Source organism: Aethalodelphis obliquidens, unplaced genomic scaffold, assembly GCF_003676395.1.
Source record: "Aethalodelphis obliquidens isolate GAN/ISIS:26980383/991018 unplaced genomic scaffold, ASM367639v1 scaffold27, whole genome shotgun sequence".
In the NCBI taxonomy this organism is placed as follows: Eukaryota; Metazoa; Chordata; class Mammalia; order Artiodactyla; family Delphinidae; genus Aethalodelphis; species Aethalodelphis obliquidens.
In genome coordinates, this window is record NW_020837971.1 from 5,398,017 (window position 1) to 5,419,324 (window position 21,308).

Consider the following 21,308-nt stretch of genomic DNA (forward strand, 5'->3'; position numbering starts at 1 on the left):
AGCATCCTCTCCTAGAAGCAGGATGTCAAGAACAGATGCTCCTGGAGCCTAACTAGTCTAGCCACCCTGCTGCGGGGATAGCCCTTCTTCATTGCTAGACAAGGATAGAATCAGAGAATTCTAGGCCTCTTTCTTGCTGGATCTTAGTAGGAGTGGAGCTATAAGGGAGAGTACAGTGGTTTGGCCTCTTTAGACAATGAGATGGGCAGACAAGCCAGCTCCCTTCTAGGTATTAGGGCCAAGTCTCTGCTTCTTGCTCATAGGGACAGGCAGGCTTGGTGGTAGAAAACAAAATAGGCCTTTTGGCTGTCCTGGATTAGGTAAAGGAATTTTCCATAGATTCAGTTAGTTAACTAGAGTTTTGCATTGGGTTTTGGGGGCCAAACCCTAGTAGTAAAATCTTACTTGTTTTATTTTCTTTGCGTATTTTTATCTAAGGACCTTGGAAGAGGAGTGGGTAGTCAAAGGCAGGAATTGGAAATTACTAGATATCTTGGGTCTTCTTGACCAAGCACCATATTTATTACACTTTAACATCCCATACCATGATTACGTTCACCATGTTTAGGATCAGAGAGGCCCTGGCTAGAAAGTCTTCATTCATTCTACTTAAAATCCTACGTTTTAGAAGTTCAATAATATTACCTCCCGAAAATAATGATCGGCAAAATAAAGTCAAAAGATTAGAAGCTAAACTCCTTTGTGTAATATATTAATTCATTTACTGTCATCTTGCCCAAAGTTGGCTGTTTAACGATATGACAGGGTCAGCAGGGACTCGTAGGACCTCATTTCATGGTATACACTTTAAATGAAGTTAATAACGTCCATGTCAGTCGTCTCCAGACCTATCAAGAAGGGCTGAGTCTCTACTCCTCTCCAAAAATTTTTAAGAACCTGCTCCCTTTTTTCTGATCCAGCTTCAGTTGGCTGCCCTCCTCCCTGGCAAGCCTGGGCCCAGTGCGAGTGCCTATTTTACAAGTAATAGTTTTGTTTTTGTTTTGTTTTTCATTTCATTTTAGCACACACATCCTTAGATCAGAAATCATTTTCTTCCTCAGGCATCAAGTGACCAGATCTCATGGTTCAGCTCATGCCAGGGCTGCTTAATTAAGCAAGTTCTTCTGTGAAATCTACATGCTTAGAACACATTATGTACTTTGTACCTTGATAATATTAATTCTTAGTATTCATTTTTCCAACCTTCAGAAAAGAACCTGACCTTCAGGGATTGGTCAAGAATTCTCATTTGAGAATTCAAGAGGTCAGTTAAAATACTTGCACATTTTTACTTTCAGTCAATAGGAAAAAAAAAATGAACAATGGAGCGAATAACTGCTTTCTATCTAAAAACTCACAGGGTGGACACCTAATACCTTCTACCTTTATAGATTGCTGGGCTTCCCTGGTGGCGCAGTGGTTGAGAATCTGCCTGCCAATGCAGGGGACGTGGGTTCGTGCCCCGGTCTGGGAGGATCCCACATGCTGTGGAGCGGCTGGGCCTGTGAGCCATGGCCGCGGAGGCTGTGCGTCCGGAGCAAAAAAAAAAGAAAACTCAATGATATAGATTGCTTATTTACCCAACTGTTATTTCATTGGAAACATTTTGTAAATTGAGTAAATAGGCATTTGGCCTGTAGCAGTCATCAGAATACCTTACTCTGAGCTCTAGATCTTAGTTAAATAACAACTGTCAAACAAATAGCTTTGGGAGAGATGGGGCTCTTAGGATAACTGTTAATAATTTGTCCATAGTTGTGAGCTAGTTTAGTCTGATTAGTTTCTTAACCCCTAGAGGAGATTAACTGAATGGAAATATTTTGAGAGAGGAGTAGAGGAAGAGCTAGTGATTATTCTATGAGGAGCAGAGTTAAGGCTTTGAGCATCTGCATGGTCAAAGAAGGGGAAGTACTAAGAGTAGAAGGGCTACTGGGAAAGGAATGTGAAGCCACAAAGACTATTTTAGAGGGAGCTTCCCTTGGTTCAGCCCAAAATATTGGCTTCAATTAGGTAAAAAATAAATGAAACCTTCCTAACTCTGAAAACCACTATGTATTATGAATGCTGTGGTGACATATTCTATTTTCTCAGAAAGTAGTTCTCAAAGTTTTTCATATTCAGGTACATACTTACTTGGAAATAAGTCTGCAGTATAGCATCTTTAGGATCCGGAGTTGTTTGCAGCCCATCTGAAGGTTCACAAGCATTTGGTCAGTAAGCAGGATACAACCGGAAACATCCAAAATGTACAGGTAATGGCATTTTGCCGATAACATCTCCAATGCTGAGTCAGTAATCTAAACACACAGCCAAAGTAACTCTGATTATTCCAACAAACTCCATCCCAGGGAAGAATAGTGTATTGGTCAGTTTGGGCTGCTATAAAAAAATACCACAGACTAGATGGTTTAAATAGCATACATTTATTTCTCACAGTTCTAGAGGCTGAGGAGTCCAAGATCAAGTTACCCACAGGTTCAGTGTCTGGTGAGGGCCCTCTTCCTGGTTTGCAGATGGCTACCTTCTTGCTGTAGCCTCACATGGCAGAGAGTGAGCTCTAGTTTCTTCCTATTCTTTAAGGACACTAATTCCATCATGGGGGCTCTACCCTTGTGACCTCGGTCTAAACCTAATTAGCCCCCCAAAGCCTCACCTCCTAATACTATCACATCAGGGATGAGGGTTTCAACATACAAATTTTGGAAGGACATAAATACTCAGTCCATAACAAATAGAATCAGAACCATTGCAGATTCTCTTTAACTAGCTTGTCACGTGATGAGCCTATATAACTCAAGTTAGTGATTTAAGTCTGTTTCCAGAACAGTAAGATGTCTGTTTCAAGTGGCACTAATAGAATTTGTGATCTTGCTGTTATTTTCATTTTAGAGTTGTCTGTTTGGGATTGGAAACTTCATCAAAATTTCCCTAGTAATACCTGTCACACCAATATGAGCAGTTTATGAAATGCTGCAGTAATGGGATTTAACTTTAAACTTGAAATCCACTGTAAGGCATCATCAATTTGAGAAACATAAGTTTAATGACATCACATCTTACAAAACTATAAAATATATATATCCACTGAAGTTAACCTGCAGACAGGATCAGATTGCTGTGAGAAGGGATCTGGACATCTCTGATGATTTGTGTATGGAGTAATTGGTTCTGGAAAGGGACAAGTAGGTAAGACAGATGTTTGTAGGCAGCAGGGGAGAGAAGAGTAGAAGCCACAGAGACTGCATGAATCTCACTCTGAGAATTTCTGCTCAGGGTTCCAGTATCTTGAGAGTTTGCCCAGATGTTCTGCAGAGGTAATTCAACTCCACTTCTTGGATTACTTCACTTACTCAAGGTTTAGCTTTTGAATTTATAGCTGAACTGGGACTTGCTGCAAAATCAACTAGATTACTCTTCCCAAAGGAATTTTTTTCCAACTGGATTTAATTTCTTATTTTAAATGTTTGAACATTCTAAAAAACATGCCATGAGGCTAAGCTCTTGTTTTTAACATAAAATTGAGAGAATTATGCTGAAAAACCCTTCAGTTTGAAATGTATACTTTTTATGTTTGGAAAAATAGATGTCATTGTCTAAGCATGCCCTGTTTCCAGAACTTGCTCAGAACCAAGGTTTAATATTGTATCTGATTCTCACAAAAATGCTTCAGACATTTTTGCCATTCTTTGTGGGTCTCTGAAGATCTAATGTCACTGGGGGTGGGGGTTAACCCTCAGAATTGTAGAGAAAAGGAAAGACAATGAGATGATGGAAAAATCCTGGATAGGTAGAGCTCAGAGTGCTAGGTTTTATTGATACCGGGGGAACTGAAAAGGATCCCAACATTTCCTGTAGATCAGAATCCCAAATGTTCAGTGACTGAGGTGATGTTTTGGGGACTTATGGGAGCTGGAAACTGGAGGTGGAGATGACTGGCCATGTTCTTAACTCCCAGATACATGGTCTTGATCTCAGTCCTACTGAGCAGAGATTATGTTATTCTTATTTTAGTGCTGGGTGGGATGAGGTCACAGTACTACTCACTGACCTTGGCGGCGAGCTGGTTGAAGGGACCTTCCAGGAGGTGGACAAGATGGCCATTCAAGATTGACCCATGGGCTTTTGGGAAACCTAGCCTGGAATGATGAGCCAGACACTAATGTGTTTCATGGCTCATCAGAAGCATTGGAACTGAAATATATTAGACAGGACCACAGCCTTATGATTTCTGAGGCTGTGAGGAGTGTTCACATTGGCCCAACTTAAGGTCACTACATCTTCTGAATCAGGATACTCATTTCACCTGCATAGATGGTAAAGCTAAATGCTCCCTTACATTGAGGTTCTGAAATAACTACTCCCCTTCCTTTTTCTCAGCGTAGATCTTCAGTGTAGAGTGATTCATTTTATAATATCTTACTTGTGTGATATCCTCCTTAGCTTCTAGGCTGCAAGACAATATCCACCGCACGATTTATAGAAGGAACTCTCAGTTTTTCCTTACCAAAAAACAAACCAAAGTGAAACGAAACAACAAAAAATTCTCTGCCTCAATTCCTGTTCTCATTGGAGTCTTTCCTTTTCTCATTCTCCTACTTTCCTCCCTTATTAGTGGAGCCTCTTAAAAGCCCAGTCGACATCTGTGCCTGCTTTACAGCCAAGGCAGTTCCCAGTGAGCCATGTGTTACCCATGTGTCCGTGTGCAGTGGAAGCAAGGACCCTGCGAGCCATGACTGCTCAAGCTGCAGAGGGTTCATGGTCAGTGCTGCTAGTGTCCTGAGTTCCTTGACCCAGCTCACTTCTAGAACCAGATGATGTTGACCGGAAAGGCATCTGGTTTCCCTAGTTCTAAACAAGTCACTATTGAACAAAGAGAGTTTTACTGTGAATTTTTCAGATTAATGTCATGATTCACCATGTCTTTCCCACCACTGCCTCCTTTTCCTTATTGTGGCACAGTTAATGATGGAGGAATCAGGAGTTCCTAGCATCACTTTCTTAATCTACTCACCACCCAGACTAAACAACTGAGAAGCTGAATTTTTAGACTAGCTAGAATGAAGGCATCTTGAAATGTCAGGTGATGCTTTGGTAAACAGAAGCCCATCAGTGTGCACAATAGAAGAGGACAAGGTTGTTAATAACCTTGCAATTTCTGAGGATTTTTTTAAAGTTTTTTTAGTTTTCTTCCCTCTGAGTATTTTACTTCCTCTGAGTTTTTCCTGTTAATTTGGTTTGGTCTTTATCTTCCACTTTAGAGGCTTTTCTTTTAAGTCTAGTCTCTTATGTCCTTGATGTCTGCTCATGATTAATAGTGGAGAGCTAAAAGCTGATTGGAAGGTCTGAGTGCATGATATGGGCCTTCTCTACATTAAACTTCAATGGCTTAGATGGCTTATTTGTTGGAAAATCCACATATGTCAGTATTTTTCAATCTTTCATGTTGGGCTAGTCAGAGTCCCCAGAAAAGAGGCTTCCAATCTGCTGCCTGGAGGCAGAGATCTGGCACCCATATTCTGAATGCTCTGTTGGAAAAGTGCTGAATGTCTCTGCGTTCAGCATTTAGTCACTTAATTCCCATTTTCACTTTTGTACCCAAGCTCTCAATTATACATGAGTCTCCCAGGTCAGCAACCTTCTGTTTTATTATCTGGAGAGCAGATAGTAGAGAGATTTCAGTCCCCCCCTCCCAGAGGACATTTAGCAATATCTGGAGACATTTTTTATTGTTATGACTGGAGGTGTGGGGGGCTAGGTGCTACTGACATATAGTGGATAGAGGGCAAGGATGCTGTTAAACATCCTACAGTACACAGAACAGTCCCCCACTACAAAGAATGATCTTGTCCAAAATATCAGTAACGCCAAGGCTGAGAAATCTGGCTGTAGGAAATACATCTCAAATCTGGTGAGAGTGGGGAGGGGCAGTTGCCCAGAGGTATGGAGTAGAGGAGCAGATCTAGAGATCTGTCTACTTCTCAAGAACGTTTAACCCAGTCTTCCTTATTCTAGCCACCGTCTTAAGCTAGTTCCAGAGGTACACAGTATTGCCAAGTTTGAAGATTATGGTGTAAATCCACTTTTTTCCCAGCTTTCTCTATGTTGTCTTAGGATTCAAAGCTATCTCTGGTATGCTAAATTCGTCCATCTACTTTCAAGTTTCCAAAATTTTGTTGCTCTTGTCTCCTCTACTGTTTTCCCTATCAAAGTGGCCCCTCACCCTTCTTCTGCAGTTTTGGTAGGGTTTCAAGAGGGAACAAAATTATGTGTGTATATTCAATCTGCCATATTAATCCAGAGCCAGAGATCTCTATTTCTTGACATGGGGATATATGCATAGTATATTAAGAGAAAAGAAAGTAGGTTACAATGTATTATAGAAAGTATGATTCTGTTCTTTAAAAAACAAGACAAAGCACAAACCTGTAACTATTTATAATCTCTGTACATAGAAAAGAATTCTAGAAGAATAAGTATAAAATGCAACAGTGGTTATGTCCTGGTTGGTGGTATGACTTTGAATTTTTACTTTGTCCTTCACACTTTTATATGTAGTCCAAAGATTTTGCAATGAGTATATATTCCTTTCAAAGAAGATGTCAAGAAAAATTATCCAACACTTGAAAATAAGACAAAAGATGATTGCATATCCTTTCACTGTCTTACCGGAACATTGTTTTAACAGGTCCAACTGAGAAATTCTATAAGGAATTATGCTTTTGTTTGACATACTGTTTAGTACTGATTAGGGCCCAAACTCTGTTATATTTTTGCCCAGGAGAGATGCAAATTATTTCTGTCTGGTAGAAACTATAACTCCAGGGTTATGGATTTATTACCTTGTAGGACATTAACCAATTTTGGATTTAACCTAACAATTATATTCCAACATTCTTTCTTTAGTTCCTATATAAATACCCAGTTTGATCAAATGCTCTATGAATTGACTTTACCATTTTGCTGGTTCTCTCATTGAATTAAATATTTGACACATTTTTATATTTGTATAAGAGTTGTCTTTAACTTCTTGCAGATTCTACTTTGACACAAATGAAATCATAAAGCTATTTCCAATTTGGGGAAAGAAGAGAACTCTAATGAATACCACAGACATGGCAAAGAAAACAAGTTCTCTGGTGAGTCCAACTGCTAATTGCTACCCTGCCTGGGTTCTTTGGCAATACTTCAATCTGATATGTCTAAGCTGACTCCTGCACATACCTTTGGACAGCCAGCAATGCTGAGAGATGTGAGATTAATACAATAAATGGCCAGTGCTTTAATAATCTCATCTGACAGCTGGGGGCAGTAAGAGACATCCATGTTCCAAGATCAGTGAGCCTTTGCAGAATGCCTGCAAGAAATTCCAAAGTTAAAGGTTTTTTTTCTTTTTCTTAGTCTTTATTCAAATGTTGTGTACATCTATAGCCATCTTACCCATAGCAATTTACCTAATATGCATTTCAGTTTCTGAAATATAGATGTGTTACATTTTGTTGCAAACAAAAGCCATTATGTCCAGAATTTCTTTATAACAAAAGATACTCACACATCAGTTAACAGTTCAGTAATAATCAAATTCCTGCTAACAGAATTTGGTTTTCCTGAGGTTAGCGCAAATGGAATTTTACCCATGTGGTTAGTAATTATTAGAGTTATATTCAGTCCAATGAGTGGAGGAAAAGAAATCTGGAGATGAGAATTGGAAAGCAAACACTCTGGGGTTGACAGTATAATATAATGGAAAAAGCACAGTCTTTGGAACCAGGCTGACCTGAGTTTTAATTTCATTCTACCACCTTATTAGCTTTGAAACCTTAGCAAGTCACTCAATCTTTCTGAACCTCAGTGTCCTCTTCTTCAAATTAGGGAAAATATCTACCCTCCAGCATTGTTCTGAAATGCCAAAATGTTCATCTGAAATTTTTAGGGCTAGAAAAGGTCTGGAAATCATGGAAATTCTTCCCTTTATCTCAGGAGTTCTTAATTTTCATTCCTACTTTTCAGTAAAAACAAAAAACAAACAAAAAACCTGAGTGATAAGAAGAATCCATGAGGAAATAATGGTCAAATTTTATAGTTCAGCAGTTATACAAGAACAAAATGACCTGCAGAAGTAAACTAACAGTAACTGTAAAAATATCTTAAGTCGGGCTTCCCTGGTGGCGCAGTTGTTGAGAGTCCGCCTGCCGATGCAGGGGACATGGGTTTGTGCCCCAGTCTGGGAAGATCCCAGATGCCGCGGAGCGGCTGGGCCTGTGAGCCATGGCCACTGAGCCTGCGCGTCTGGAGCCTGCGCTCCACAATGGGAGAGGCCACAGCAGTGAGAGGCCCACGTACCGCAAAAAAAAAAAAGAAAGAAACAAAAATATCTTAAGATGAGTAGAAATTGGAAACCATGACCAATTCAAGATAACCTTAATACTAGTAAGAAAAGTCCATCCCTCAAATTACAAGAATTACAACTATCAACGTGTGCTGAGTCACTCTAAAGGTTTAGCCTCATTGTGAAGCAGCTCAAATTCTTAGAGTACTAAATTAGAGACTTCGGTATATGATAGTTTACCATTTTTAGTTACAAGTGTTAAATTTTAGTAATCCTAGGGGATTAAGGCATTCCTTATTTATATGTAAAAATGGATGTCTATCAGACATTTTCCTCTCAGACCTGAGGGAAGGACCTGGGCTGTTGGATCAGTAATGGCCATTAGGATGACTCCAGAGGTAAAACTACCAGTGGGCTTCCCTCTCATTGAGTATGCCAATTTCCCCTTATTTTAGCCCTAAGGAAGACTGGAAAGAACTAGTCAGCCACCTGTTTTCTTTAATAAGTTAATAGAAGAGGGAAAGTTTCCTGGAGGGGCAGTTTAGCACGGTAGATAAGACTAGGACAGTGGCATCAGATATAGTGGGTTTAGAAGCCTTGCTCTGCCACTATGGGTTACTGAAACTCGCTGAGCCACAACGTCTCTTCGGGTAAAATGCAAATGATAACACCCATATCAAAGTTTAGTTGTGCAGATTATATGAAATAATATATGTACCTGATATAGTTCCTAGAACAAAGTAGATTCTCTAGCTAGCTATAAAATTGTATATACAGTGTTACTTGAGAGACAGTATAACATGCTTGGCATGTAGTAAGCACTCAGTAAATGTTAACTGTTATGGGGATTTGCATATGATAACAGTAATAATAAAGATGCACATTTGTATTGTACTTTGGAGAAAACTAAAAGATATTGGTTATTTTACCCTAAATCATCTTTTTCTGACCACAGCAACCAACAGTGATTCCTCTTTCCTTTGACCTCATACAGAACTTGTCTTTTTCAGCTGATTCAGCACTTACAGTACTTCACTCATTCCTGTTTTGTGGCTAAATTTATATGGAGATTTGTTTCCTCTAGCAACTAAGTGATGTCAAAAATTGGAAGCAGCAGTTTTTCAGGAAACATTGAGGTCCCTGTCATTGGAGATAATCAAGCATAGAGGGCACAACTAGTGTGGTGCAGAGGGAAATCTAGCTTTAAAGGATTGGAACTGGTAGTCTTGAAGCTCAGCTCAGATTCAACAAGTTTTTCAATTAGAATGCAATAAGTCTCTCAGAGGTACTGTCTGGAACCCTGCTAGCTTTTTATACCCCTTTCACAAGCATCATATTTAGAATACAGTAAGTTCTCAATAAATACTAGCTGCTTGCTCAACCCTTTATGGGTATCTTCAAGGATATAAAGAATTGTTTTAAGAATACAGGAATTCTTATGTTGCAAGGGGTAGGATAACATTGTTTTCTGCTTACAGAATGGTTAGAGTTCAAGGAACCAGAGAAAATGTAAAGCAAGAAGGAATATTTTAAACAATAAGAATAGTTTATTGAAAGATGAAACAAGCTTCAAAGGGAGATTCAAGGCTCTTGGTGTGTGCAAACCCTTTTCAGTAGCATCTGTCAATATCTTGGACTGCTTGAATCACTTCTGCTTTAAGCCTTTTTTTAAAGCTCTGATATTCTTTGAAGTTAAACTTTCTCAGAGGTTTTAAATTAAGAATAACTTATAAAAATTATTACAAGGTCTATGATACATTCATGGTAGCATTCTCACTCATGGAAAATCTGAGGCACAAAGATGAGTCCAAGGCATTATGCTTGGCATAAATCAGTGCAGATCTGAGAAATAAGTCAGAACTTTTCCTCTTTTATAATTCATATTTTCCTTTAGAGACATGTAAGTTGTATTAAGTACTTAAGTCTGCAGGCATTTTTCAACATAATCATTCATGAAATTCCATTTCCCCCCTACTGATAAGATTATTATATGCTCTTCTGGCTACAGTGTTACAAAATCACACATATATCAATGCTGTTGATTTTCTTTTCTCAGAAAATGTTAGACTGAGATTCTTAAGCTTTTATAGTGAAAATGGAGAGAAAATTAAAAATTACCGATTTTGACTTCCATCCCATGTATCAACCAATTTTGCTGTGGGTTAACAATCTTGAAGACAACTTCCAAATCGCTTAGTGAGTTAAATAATTTCTTCTCTGTATCTTATGAGCTGAGTCACAGTATGGGGGCTTAATGACTGCATTCCTAAGTTGGGTATGTAGAAGAGACTGATTTTCACTAACATTTACTGACTGTCACAGTAATGTGCTTCTGCCAAAATCCTGATTTAAACCACCTCGACAGGTGGCAGCTCCCAGTCTCAAAAAAGCTCACCTCATGGTGCATACTCATAACACCATCTCTTGACTATTTGCCTCATTACATTCTGATTAATCCTGCTACCAACTTCTGTTTGGGGGTGGGGTGGGGTTTCCTATTGATAATTACAGAAAAATCTTGTGCTACCAAGAACTATTTTCTATAATGAAGACTATTTTGTGCTGCTTCAAAGGCTGAAATACAACTTTCACAATTCTAAGTTATAAACTGAGTTCATAACTACAGTATCTCAAATATCCTTTCTGACCACAACATTATGAAACTAGATATCAATTACAGGAAAAAAAACTGTAAAAAATATAAACATATGGAGGCTAAACAATACACTACTAAATAACCACGAGAACACTGAAGAAATCAAAGAGGAAATCAAAAAATACCTAGAAACCAATGACAATGAAAACACGACGACCCAAAACCTATGGGATGCAGCAAAAGAAGTTCTAAGAAGGAAGTTTATAGCAATACAATCCTACCTCAAGAAACAAGAAACAGGGCTTCCCTGGTGACGTAGTGGTTGAGAGTCCGCCTGCCGATGCAGGGAACACGGGTTCGTACCCCAGTCCGGGAAGATCCCACATGCCGCGGAGTGGCTGGGCGCGTGAGCCATGGCCGCTGAGCCTATGCGTCCGGAGCCTGTGCTCTGCAACGGGAGAGGCCACAGTAGTGAGAGGCCCGTGTACCGAGGGAAAAAAAAAAAACAAGAAACATCTCATGTAAATAACCAAACCTTACACCTAAAGCAATTAGAGAAGGAAGAACCAAAAAACCCCAGAGTTAGCAGATGGAAAGAAATCATAAAGATTAGATCAACAATAAATGAAAAAGAAATGAAGGAAACAATAGCAAAGATCAATAAACCAAAAGCTGGTTCTTTGAGAAGATAAACAAAATTTATAAACCATTAGCCAGACTCATCAAGATTTTTCTTGGGTCTTGGAGAAGACTCAAATCAATAGAATTAGAAATGAAAAAGGAGAAGTAACAACTGACACTGCAGAAATACAAAGAATCATGAGAGATTACTACAAACAACTATAGGCCAATAAAATGGACAACCTGGAAGAAATGGACAAATTCTTAGAAAAGCACAACCTTCTGAGACTAAACCAGGAAGAAATAGAAAATATAAACAGACCAATCACAAGCACTGAAATTGAAACTGTGATTAAAAATCTTCCAACAAACAAAAGCCCAGGGCCAGATGGCTTCACAGGTGAATTCTATCAAACATTTAGAGAAGAGCTAATACCTGTCCTTCTCAAACTCTTCCAAAATATAGGAGAGGGAGGAACACTCGCAAACTCATTCTATGAGGCCACCATCACCCTGATACCAAAACCAGACAAAGATGTCACAAAGAGAGAAAACTACAGACCAATATCACTGATGAACGTAGATGCAAAAATCCTCAACAAAATACTAGCAAACAGAATCCAACAGCACATTAAAAGGATCGTATACCATGATCAAGTGGGGTTTATCCCAGGGATGCAAGGATTCTTCAATACACGCAAATCAATCAATGTGATACACCATGTTAACAAATTGAAGGATAAAAACCATATGATCATCTCAATAGATACAGAAAAAGCTTTCGATAAAATTCAACACCGTTTATGATAAAAAAAAAAACGTCCAGAGAGTAGGCATAGAGGGAACTTACCTCAACATAATAAAGGCCATATATGACAAACCCACAGCCAACATCGTTCTTAATGGTGAAAAACTGAAACCATTTCCTCTAAGATCAGGAACAAGACACTCTCACCACTATTATTCAACATAGTTTTGGAAGTTTTGGCCACAGCAATCAGCGAAGGCAAAAAAATAAAAGGAATACAAATGGGAAAAGAAGAAGTAAAACTGTCACTGTTTGCAGATGACATGATACTATACATGGAGAATCCTAAAGATGCTACCAGAAAACTACTAGAGCTAAATAATGAACTTAGTAAAGTAGCAGGATACAAAATTAATTCACAGAAATCTCTTGCATTCCTATACACTAATGATGAAAAATCTGAAAGAGAAATAAAGGAAACACTCCCATTTACCACTTCAACAAAAAGAATAAAATACCTAGGAATAAACTTACCTAAGGAGACAAAAGACCTGTATGCAGAAAACTATAAGACTCTGATGAAAGAAATTAAAGGTGATACAGACAGATGGAGAGATATACTATGTTCTTGGATTGGAAGAATCAACATTGTGAAAATGACTGTACTACCCTAAGTAATCTACAGATTCAATGCAATCCCTATCAAAGTACCAATGGCATTTTTCACAGAAAAATTTCATAATTTGTATGGAGATACAAAAGACCCTGAATAGCCAAATCGATCTTGAGAAAGAAAAACGGAGCTGGAGGAATCAGGCTCCCTGACTTCAGACTATACTACAAAGCTACAGTAATCAAGACAGTATGTTACTGGCACAAAAACAGAAATATAGATCAACGGAACAGGATAGAAACCCCAGAGATAAACCCACGCATCTATGTTCACCTTACCTTTGATAAAGGAGGCAAGAATATACAATGGAGAAAAGACAGTCTCTTCAATAAGTGGTGCTGGGAAAACTGGACAGCTACATGTAAAAGGATGAAATTAGAACACTTCCTAACACCATACAGAAAAATAAGCTCAAAATGGATTAAAGACCTAAATGTAAGGCCAGACACTATAAAACTCTTAGAGGAAAACATAGGCAGAACACTCTATGACATAAATCACAGCAAGATCCTTTTTGACCCACCTCCTAGAGAGATGGAAATAAAAACAAAAATAAACAGATGGGACCTAATGAAACTTAAAAGCTTTTGCACAGCAAAGGAAACCATAAACAAGACGAAAAGACAACCCTCAGAATGGGAGAAAATATTTGCAAATGAAGCAACTGACAAAGGATTCATCTCCAAAATATACAAGCAGCTCATGCAGATCAATATCAGAAAAAACAACCCAATCCAAAAATGGGCAGAAGATGTAAATAGACTTTTCTCCAAAGAAGATATACAGATTGCCAACAAACACATGAAAGGATGCTCAACATCACTAATCATTAGAGAAATGCAAATCAAAACTACAATGAGGTATCACCTCACACTGGTCAGAATGACCATCATCAAAAAATCTACAAACAGTAAATGCTGGAGAGGGTGTGGGGAAAGGGAACCCTCTTGCACTGTAGGTGGGAATGTAAATTGATACAGCCACTATGGAGAACAGTATGGAGGTTCCTTGAAAAACTAAAAATAGAACTACTTATGACCCAGCAATCCCACTACTGGGCATATACCCTGAGAAAACCATAATTCAAAAAGAGACATGTACCACAATGTTTATTGCAGCTCTGTTTATAATAGCCAGGACATGGAAGTAACCTAAGTGTCCATTGACAGAAGAATGGGTAAAGAAGATGTGGCACATATATACAATGGGATATTACTCAGCCATAAAAAGAAATGAAATTGAGTTATTTTTAGTGAGGTGGATGGACCTAGATTCTGTCATACAGAGTGAAGTAAGTCTGAAAGAGAGAAACAAATATCATATGCTAACACATATATATGGAATCTAAAAAGAAAAAAAAATGGTTCTGAAGAACCTAGGGGCAGGACAGGAATAAAGACGCAGACGTAGAGGATGGACTTGAGGACAAGCGGAGGAAGAAGTGTAAGATGGGACAAAGTGAGAGAGTAGCACTGACATATAAACATTACATATATACACTACCAAATGTAAAATAGGTAGCTATTGGGAAGCAGCTACATAGCACAGGGAGATCAGCTTGGTGCTTTGTGACCACCTAGAGGGGTGGCATAGGGAGGGTGGGAAGGAGATGCAAGAGGGAGGGATTATGGGAATATATGTATATGTATAGCTTATTCACTTTGTTATACAGCAGAAACTAACACAACATTGTAAAGCAGTTATACCCCAATAAGGATGTTAAAAGAAAAAAAAGAAAAAGAATGTATATATAAATTTATCACTGTCATTTTGCTGTGAAACAGAAATTCATACAACATTATAATTCAACTGTACTTCAATAAAATTTTTTTGTTTGTAAAAAAAAAGTTATTTCTTCTAAGAGCATATTCTGAATTTCCTTACCGTAGGAAAAAGAGCCTTGTAAATGTAAATATCTATGTAAATGTACATAGATATTTAATTTTTAAAGTTAAAGTATAAACAAAAAGGTAATTCTTCAACAAACTAATTTTATTTGTCTTGAATATTGACCATCATTTATTTGGTGTTAGCCCAGAAATAAATAATCTTATAACATCTCTATACACAATTTGGGCATAATAAATATCCACACACATTGACATATTCATGTAGTCTAACAACCACTAAGATGTGTACATATATTTAATTTAGCACACACATGTGCTAGACAGTTAGGTATATACTTACATGTATTTACATGTAAATATATGTAATCTAACATGCTAAAACTTGTAAATATTTAATTTGTACACATACACTACACATAGGTATACATTTACATACATACTTACATGTAAACACACAAAGGCATGTTTTCAGTGCGTACATACATGTGTAAGTCCTTGTGGTGAGACATAACTAAACCTGATTTTCTCGTCTTTAGTGCTGTTTCTTAACTACCTCAACATATGAAAACTGAAATAATAAATAATTTTGGTCAATCTCCAAGGTTTTCACTCTCAAATAACCTGCATAAAGAAAAATATGCACATTCATATGTATGGATATTGCATTAATGTATTTATAGCATACTTCATTCCCCAAAAAAGGGAATGAGAAATAAAAACTAGATTAAGGGAATGTAAAAAGCAACTGGAGTAAATAATTTTATTTATTCCTTTGGTTCTATCCAAACAACTTAATAAGACAGAGCTTCCAATTTATTTGTATTGTAACATCCCAGTTAGACCAATTTTTTGCCAAACTTGACAGTCTGTTATTTAAATTTGCAAAATGCTCAAGGAAAAGTTTTCTTAAGAAATGGTCAATTATGACTGTATCAAACATTGCTTCCAAAATAAATGTGTCTTTCAAGAGCACCAAATAATTTTAGTTTAACATGATCGCTGAATGTCTAAAGTTCTCAGAACAAAACTAAAGTTGGGGAAAGTAATTAAAACCAGATTCTAAAAAGTCAATACATCTGAGGCTCCAGACACTCAAACTGCATGTGCTGTGGTTTCCAGTAAAACTAAAATGAGGTAATTTTTTATTCCTGTAATGTTCATGATTTGTGCAGAACCAAATCAGGGTAAAAATGCTCATCTCCTCCTTTTTCTCATTAATTCATTATGTAGTTTTCAATGTTTTAAGCTAAAAAGAAAATCTCCTATAGTTAGCTTCTAAAGTAATAAGAAAAAATTTCCTGATAAATTTAGGATAACCTAAACATCTCAGTTTAACCACCTTAGTTTATTCTCTTCCCCCTCTCTTGTAAATCCAGATAAGGAATTGTGAAATTGGCTCATGTGTCACTTTCTCCTCCCCCTTCTTTGTTTCATCTCTTTTGGAACTTAATAATTGGGCTGGAGGAGGGAAGGAGGAGAAGGATTACCACATGCTCAGAAGTGTGAACCTTGGATCCTTGGAAGAGGTAAAAGGAGGTTAAATGCCACAACACTCGAGTGCACACACACACACACACACACACACACACACTCCAAAAGCAGGGAGGAGAAAAAGAGGGATGATGAGAAAGAGAAAAAATTTTTTTCATGAACTTGAATAGAACAGCTGATCTTATGCGACTAATAATTAAATAATTCTGTATTTCCATGTGCTTGTATTCCCCCTGTTTTATTTTCTTTTAGGGCACTGAAAATCAATACATACCAATTTTTAAAAGGTTACATTTTTTAGAGCTAGGCCAAACTCAGCTGTATGATCATATAGTTAGCATATGGGTAAACGCTTTCATCTAAGATCTCAGAGCACCTAAAAATAGTATGATTTTTCAGGCTCCAAAGAATGAAAATAAAAAGGCCTGGAACCTGTAGACTCAAAGATAAATGGCAGAAAGCAGTGGCTTCCTGATATGTAGCCTCAGACTTTGGTCAGCCCTCTGTCTCATCCAAAGAAGCATTTTAAAATTAATAAGTGATAGATATTAAGAGGCCATGTATGTCATCACCATGGTAGGTTTCAATACTTCTGAATGATTTGTAGTTGTTGATCAAATGTGACTGATCACCATATAAGAGATATAACCCAGTATTAGAAATGTTAACACTTAACCGTTTTATTTTAATAAACTTTATTCTATCACTTTGTCAAAGACCTTTTGAAAGCCCGACTAGATCATATTCATGGATAAAGTTTTATGTAAATGCATGTTTAATCCTTAAATGAACTGCAGTAGGTAAACCATGGTTTAGCCTTACAGGAACCTCCTGGCTTTTTCTTCTAGTGGGCTACATGCATTATAACCCCTTTTGTTATTGTAGAGTTCCAATCTTGTCCTATATGCAAGTTGTTAGTCCTCTCTGGGATCTTTGTTTTGAAAGATAGTGTTTGTTCTTTTTAACTCTTTATACAATTGAATGTACTACTAGGTAGATTTCTTAGGAACCTGCTAGAACCTTTGGAACCAGGGTCTGAAACTGGGGGAAATTGACATTGCTTGACACTAATACCTCTAAAAGGAGACTCCCTAATGGTGTTACATTTTCCTCTTAAGTACCATTACATTGTCCAGATGCAGTGAAATACAGCAAAAATCATTTGAAAACAGTTTTTCCCACTGTCATGTTGCCAATCAACCATTTAGAACAGCAGTTCTCCACTTCTACTCTTCGTTTCTGTAAAACTAGATGAGTTAGATTAGTTTGCTGAGATGGCATAGGACTTTGGACTAATCATTTAAGCCCTCTGGGCCTTAGTTTCCTCACTTGTAAAATAACAGAGTGGTTTAAATGGTTCTAAGATTCCTTGAGCTTCAGAACACTAGAATTCTATGCTAAAGTCTAGAGCACCGTTTGGCCTGTCCCTCTCTATAGCCCACCAGTTCATATAATATTTTAACACTCTCCTATTAGTAATGTTAGGACTTGCAAAGTCCATTTCAAATTCATGGAAGAGAGCTTAACTTCAAGTCTGCCATGCTCTGGTGGACTTTTCAGCCATCATTTGCAGTATCTTTCCATATGTGAGATAAATCCTTTTATCTCAATAAGGGTTTCTGTTTAAAAAAAATTTTTCTGAGTTTAGCCCCAGATTTTCATAAATGCTTGGGGTTTTGAACTCTCAGGATACTTTAAATGGAGTTTCTGATGCATTTAACAGTTTCCGCATTCCTAGATTATTAGTTCCCTTTAAGAATGTTATCTTCCATTATTTTACTAATAAGTAACCAGATTTTGCCCTAGTTCAATACATGTGTGACATATGATTGCAACTTTTCTTCTTTTAACAGCAAATTGAGTTGCTTAATGTTGTGATAAACATTACATGTGGCTTACTCACAATAGCTACTTTATGACTTCCTATATATCACTCAACACCAGGTCTAGGAAATGTACTTCTCATGAGTTCTTAAAGTACCATTTGAGCACATAATCATTTATTCTATCCAGTTACTTATCTCATGCTTTCTATCCTGGTAAACTATGCTACCAGCTATGTTTGAGTAACTTAAGTCCCTAATTGTTAAGTACCTGGTATAGGTTTTCAGAGTCCCCCAGTTTTTATGGTTAGATGATATAACACAGATTATCTACAGAACACTTCCATTATATGAGACTTTTACCACATTGCAGTTCATCATTCTACAAGTAAAATGTCAACCTATCCCTAGTTATCCTGTAAGTCTGACATCTGGAAGTGAGAGAGTAGACAAGAAAAATGGGAAAGCAAACCTCTCAGTCACCTTGGGCTGTGGAGACCTGACTATTGGCAGATGTTAATCTTGGCTCAACCAGGATCACATATGTATTGTTACAGTTCCAATCCACTTTTTTCTGTGGTGACCTACAAAGATTATTTGATTTGTGCTTAATTTTCAATCTTAATTCTTTAACGAAGAACTGTAATTATCTTACCTGAATTCCAATATCAGTGATTTTATCACACTCAGATAAAGTTCCTTTAATTTTTTATGCCTGGAAAGTATCATCAAACCCAAAAAATGTTAAATATAAAGATTATTTGATGATTATAATTTAGTATGGAAGGTATATTTCCAATGAGATAACAATTATGCAAACTAAAAAAAATTTAGCTTCTGTCTTCTATTCCTTTACACTTAACAAATCATAAAATCACTTTGGTTAGACAGCATTGTTAAATAAAATTTTCAGGTTGTCTCTAATGTTTTACAAAAAGTGTTAGAAATCCCAGAGGCAGGAAACTTCTTATCTTGCCTTCTGTTTCCAGGTAAATGTTATACGAATCAATATAAAGAAACCTTAAAGACCCCTAAGCTTACAGCTTTGTTTTGAAGACACTTCATGTGGCTAATGAATCTATTTATCAATAAATTCTTTTTTATGCCTAGCCTAAACATCTGAAAATCTTTAGCTCATTTTATTATGTTTAAGTGCTTGGAGGGAGAAGAAATATCTTTATATAAAGGCGTATAGACAGATAATCATTCATCAATAGCTCACTTCTTTTTTCAGGCTAAAAGCTTTGCTTCTTTTTATTTAAAAAAATACAGATTGTACTTTTAGCCCTTCATTTTTTTATGTGTGGTTTTGCTGGCCCATTTCTCCGTACCCTCCTGCCCTAAACTGGCACAACATTCAGATAAGGAACTGACTAATGTGCATTATAGATGCCATCCTCCTGTTTTGCATTCAGGATCGTATTACTTTTCTATTTCTGTTAGATATGCTTCCTAGACCATTTTCCTCATTCTATGGTCCCAGAGCTGGCTGGCAGGGAAAATGCCAGAAATGGTATATGATTTGTCCTTTTTACATTTTATTTGCAGGACTGGTTTACATTTTATTGATCGTAAAAACCACATTTGGATTGTAATTGAAAATGGGTCCTGCAAATATTATATCCCGCTTTTTTCACTGATGTACATATTAGGCCCTTTCATTTTTCAAAAACAAAAGCCAGATCAAGGAGAAAAGTGCTTGAAGTTCTGCTTCACTGAAGTCACTGGTTAAATTGCAATTTCTAATCTCTTTTAACAGTCCTGTATACCACACAAAAATAAAATCACTCCATTTATACTTTTAATTTTATTGCAAATGTAGATTCTTTTGCTAGGAGCACATTATGTTTTCTGTCTCCTTATTTCAAAACAAAGAATGGGCAAACCCTGTGAAGCCGTCACACGTGGTCTGGGTTCCAGATGTGGATGCTGTTTTATTCATGTTAGAAGAATTGGAGTTTAGATACTACCCCAACAGAAACTAAATTGTTTGAACAAAAATATCAAGTAAGAGATGCAAAGTTTTTCTCTTTGCCCTGTACTTGATAATAGCTAAATATGTTTTATTATTCGATGTGGAATTTGTCTTATGAAACTATCTCTGAATAGTTTCTCTGAAGTTTTCACTTTTTTTTTATGTCTATGTAGCCATGTTAGAATTTTTTAAAGATGAGCTGTAATGAAGTATACTTGTTAAGTATGACATTTAACAGACTATAATATCTTTACCATTTTGTTCAAAATTATTTTAAAATATTAATTAGTATTAAAATGGAGTGCCACATTTCATCACTATGGTTATTCATTAAAATGTATGGCCTCAAAATTTAATTAATTAAATATCATTAGCCATTAAGTAAATACAAATCAAAACCACGGTGAGATACTAAATACTACATACCTACTAGGATGGCTATAATTAAAAGGACAGATAATAAGATGCCTTGGCATTGTGAAGCTTATAAATGCTCCAAATTAGAAGGTGAAGCAAGTGATGGTTCCAACATTTTACAGTCTTTCTTTATACCTTAGAAAGTCTTAAATCTCAAGTCTAGGTAAAATTCAGTCATTCTTAATTCATCATTCGATAAATATTTATTTAGCATGTATTATATTGTTCAGGCTCTGGGATAGAAGCTGGGAGTATAAAGGTCAATGAGGTGCAGTGTTTACTGTCAAGGATCCCATAGTCTGGCATTAAAGACAGACATGTACACTAGATCATTACAACCCTGTGGAAGGTAAATACTGTGCACAGTGGTCGAACCAAAGAGGAAAGATGAGGGCACTACTTTGGATTAGAGAAGACTGCATGGAGGAGAGTCATGAGTGGGGAAGTGTAAATTGCCAAGAAAGCTACAAAGGGAAGGACATTCCAGGCTGAAGGAACAGAATGTGCAAAAGCATTGAGGTATGAAATAGTATGGCATGTATATGGAACTATATAGCATGGCATGATTAGATTTACATGGATTTTTAAAATATCTGAAAAGCTGATCTAAGAATTTCTGTTAAGGAATAAACTGCAGGGTTTTGTTTTTGTTTTGTTTAATACCTTGTTAAGTGCTTGGGGGGGGGAAAGTCCTGGGGGTTGGCTGTGCCAAGCTTTTACTTCTGGGAGGGATAAAAAGAGGAAGGTGGGAGGACAAGACTAAGAAAGAAGCAAAGAGGAGCCAACCA

At 37.1% G+C, this 21,308-nt stretch overlaps 2 protein-coding genes across 2 annotated transcripts in view; one reads left to right on the top strand and one right to left on the bottom strand.

Moving 5' to 3' along the window:
- FBXL13 (F-box and leucine rich repeat protein 13) overlaps positions 1–21,308 on the bottom strand; it is a 183,410-nt gene that overhangs the window by 4,788 nt on the left and 157,314 nt on the right. Inside the window, 5 exon segments of the mRNA XM_027123825.1 lie at positions 2,134–2,297; positions 7,222–7,321; positions 7,323–7,354; positions 18,784–18,821; positions 18,824–18,864. Coding sequence (XP_026979626.1) covers positions 2,134–2,297; positions 7,222–7,321; positions 7,323–7,354; positions 18,784–18,821; positions 18,824–18,864 — 375 coding nt within the window.
- The window catches only part of LRRC17 (leucine rich repeat containing 17), a 102,057-nt gene continuing 85,639 nt past the window's right edge, over positions 4,891–21,308 (top strand). Inside the window, exon 1 of the mRNA XM_027123838.1 lies at positions 4,891–7,136. The gene's annotated coding sequence lies outside the window, so the exon portion shown is untranslated. The remainder of the gene's footprint in view (positions 7,137–21,308) is intronic.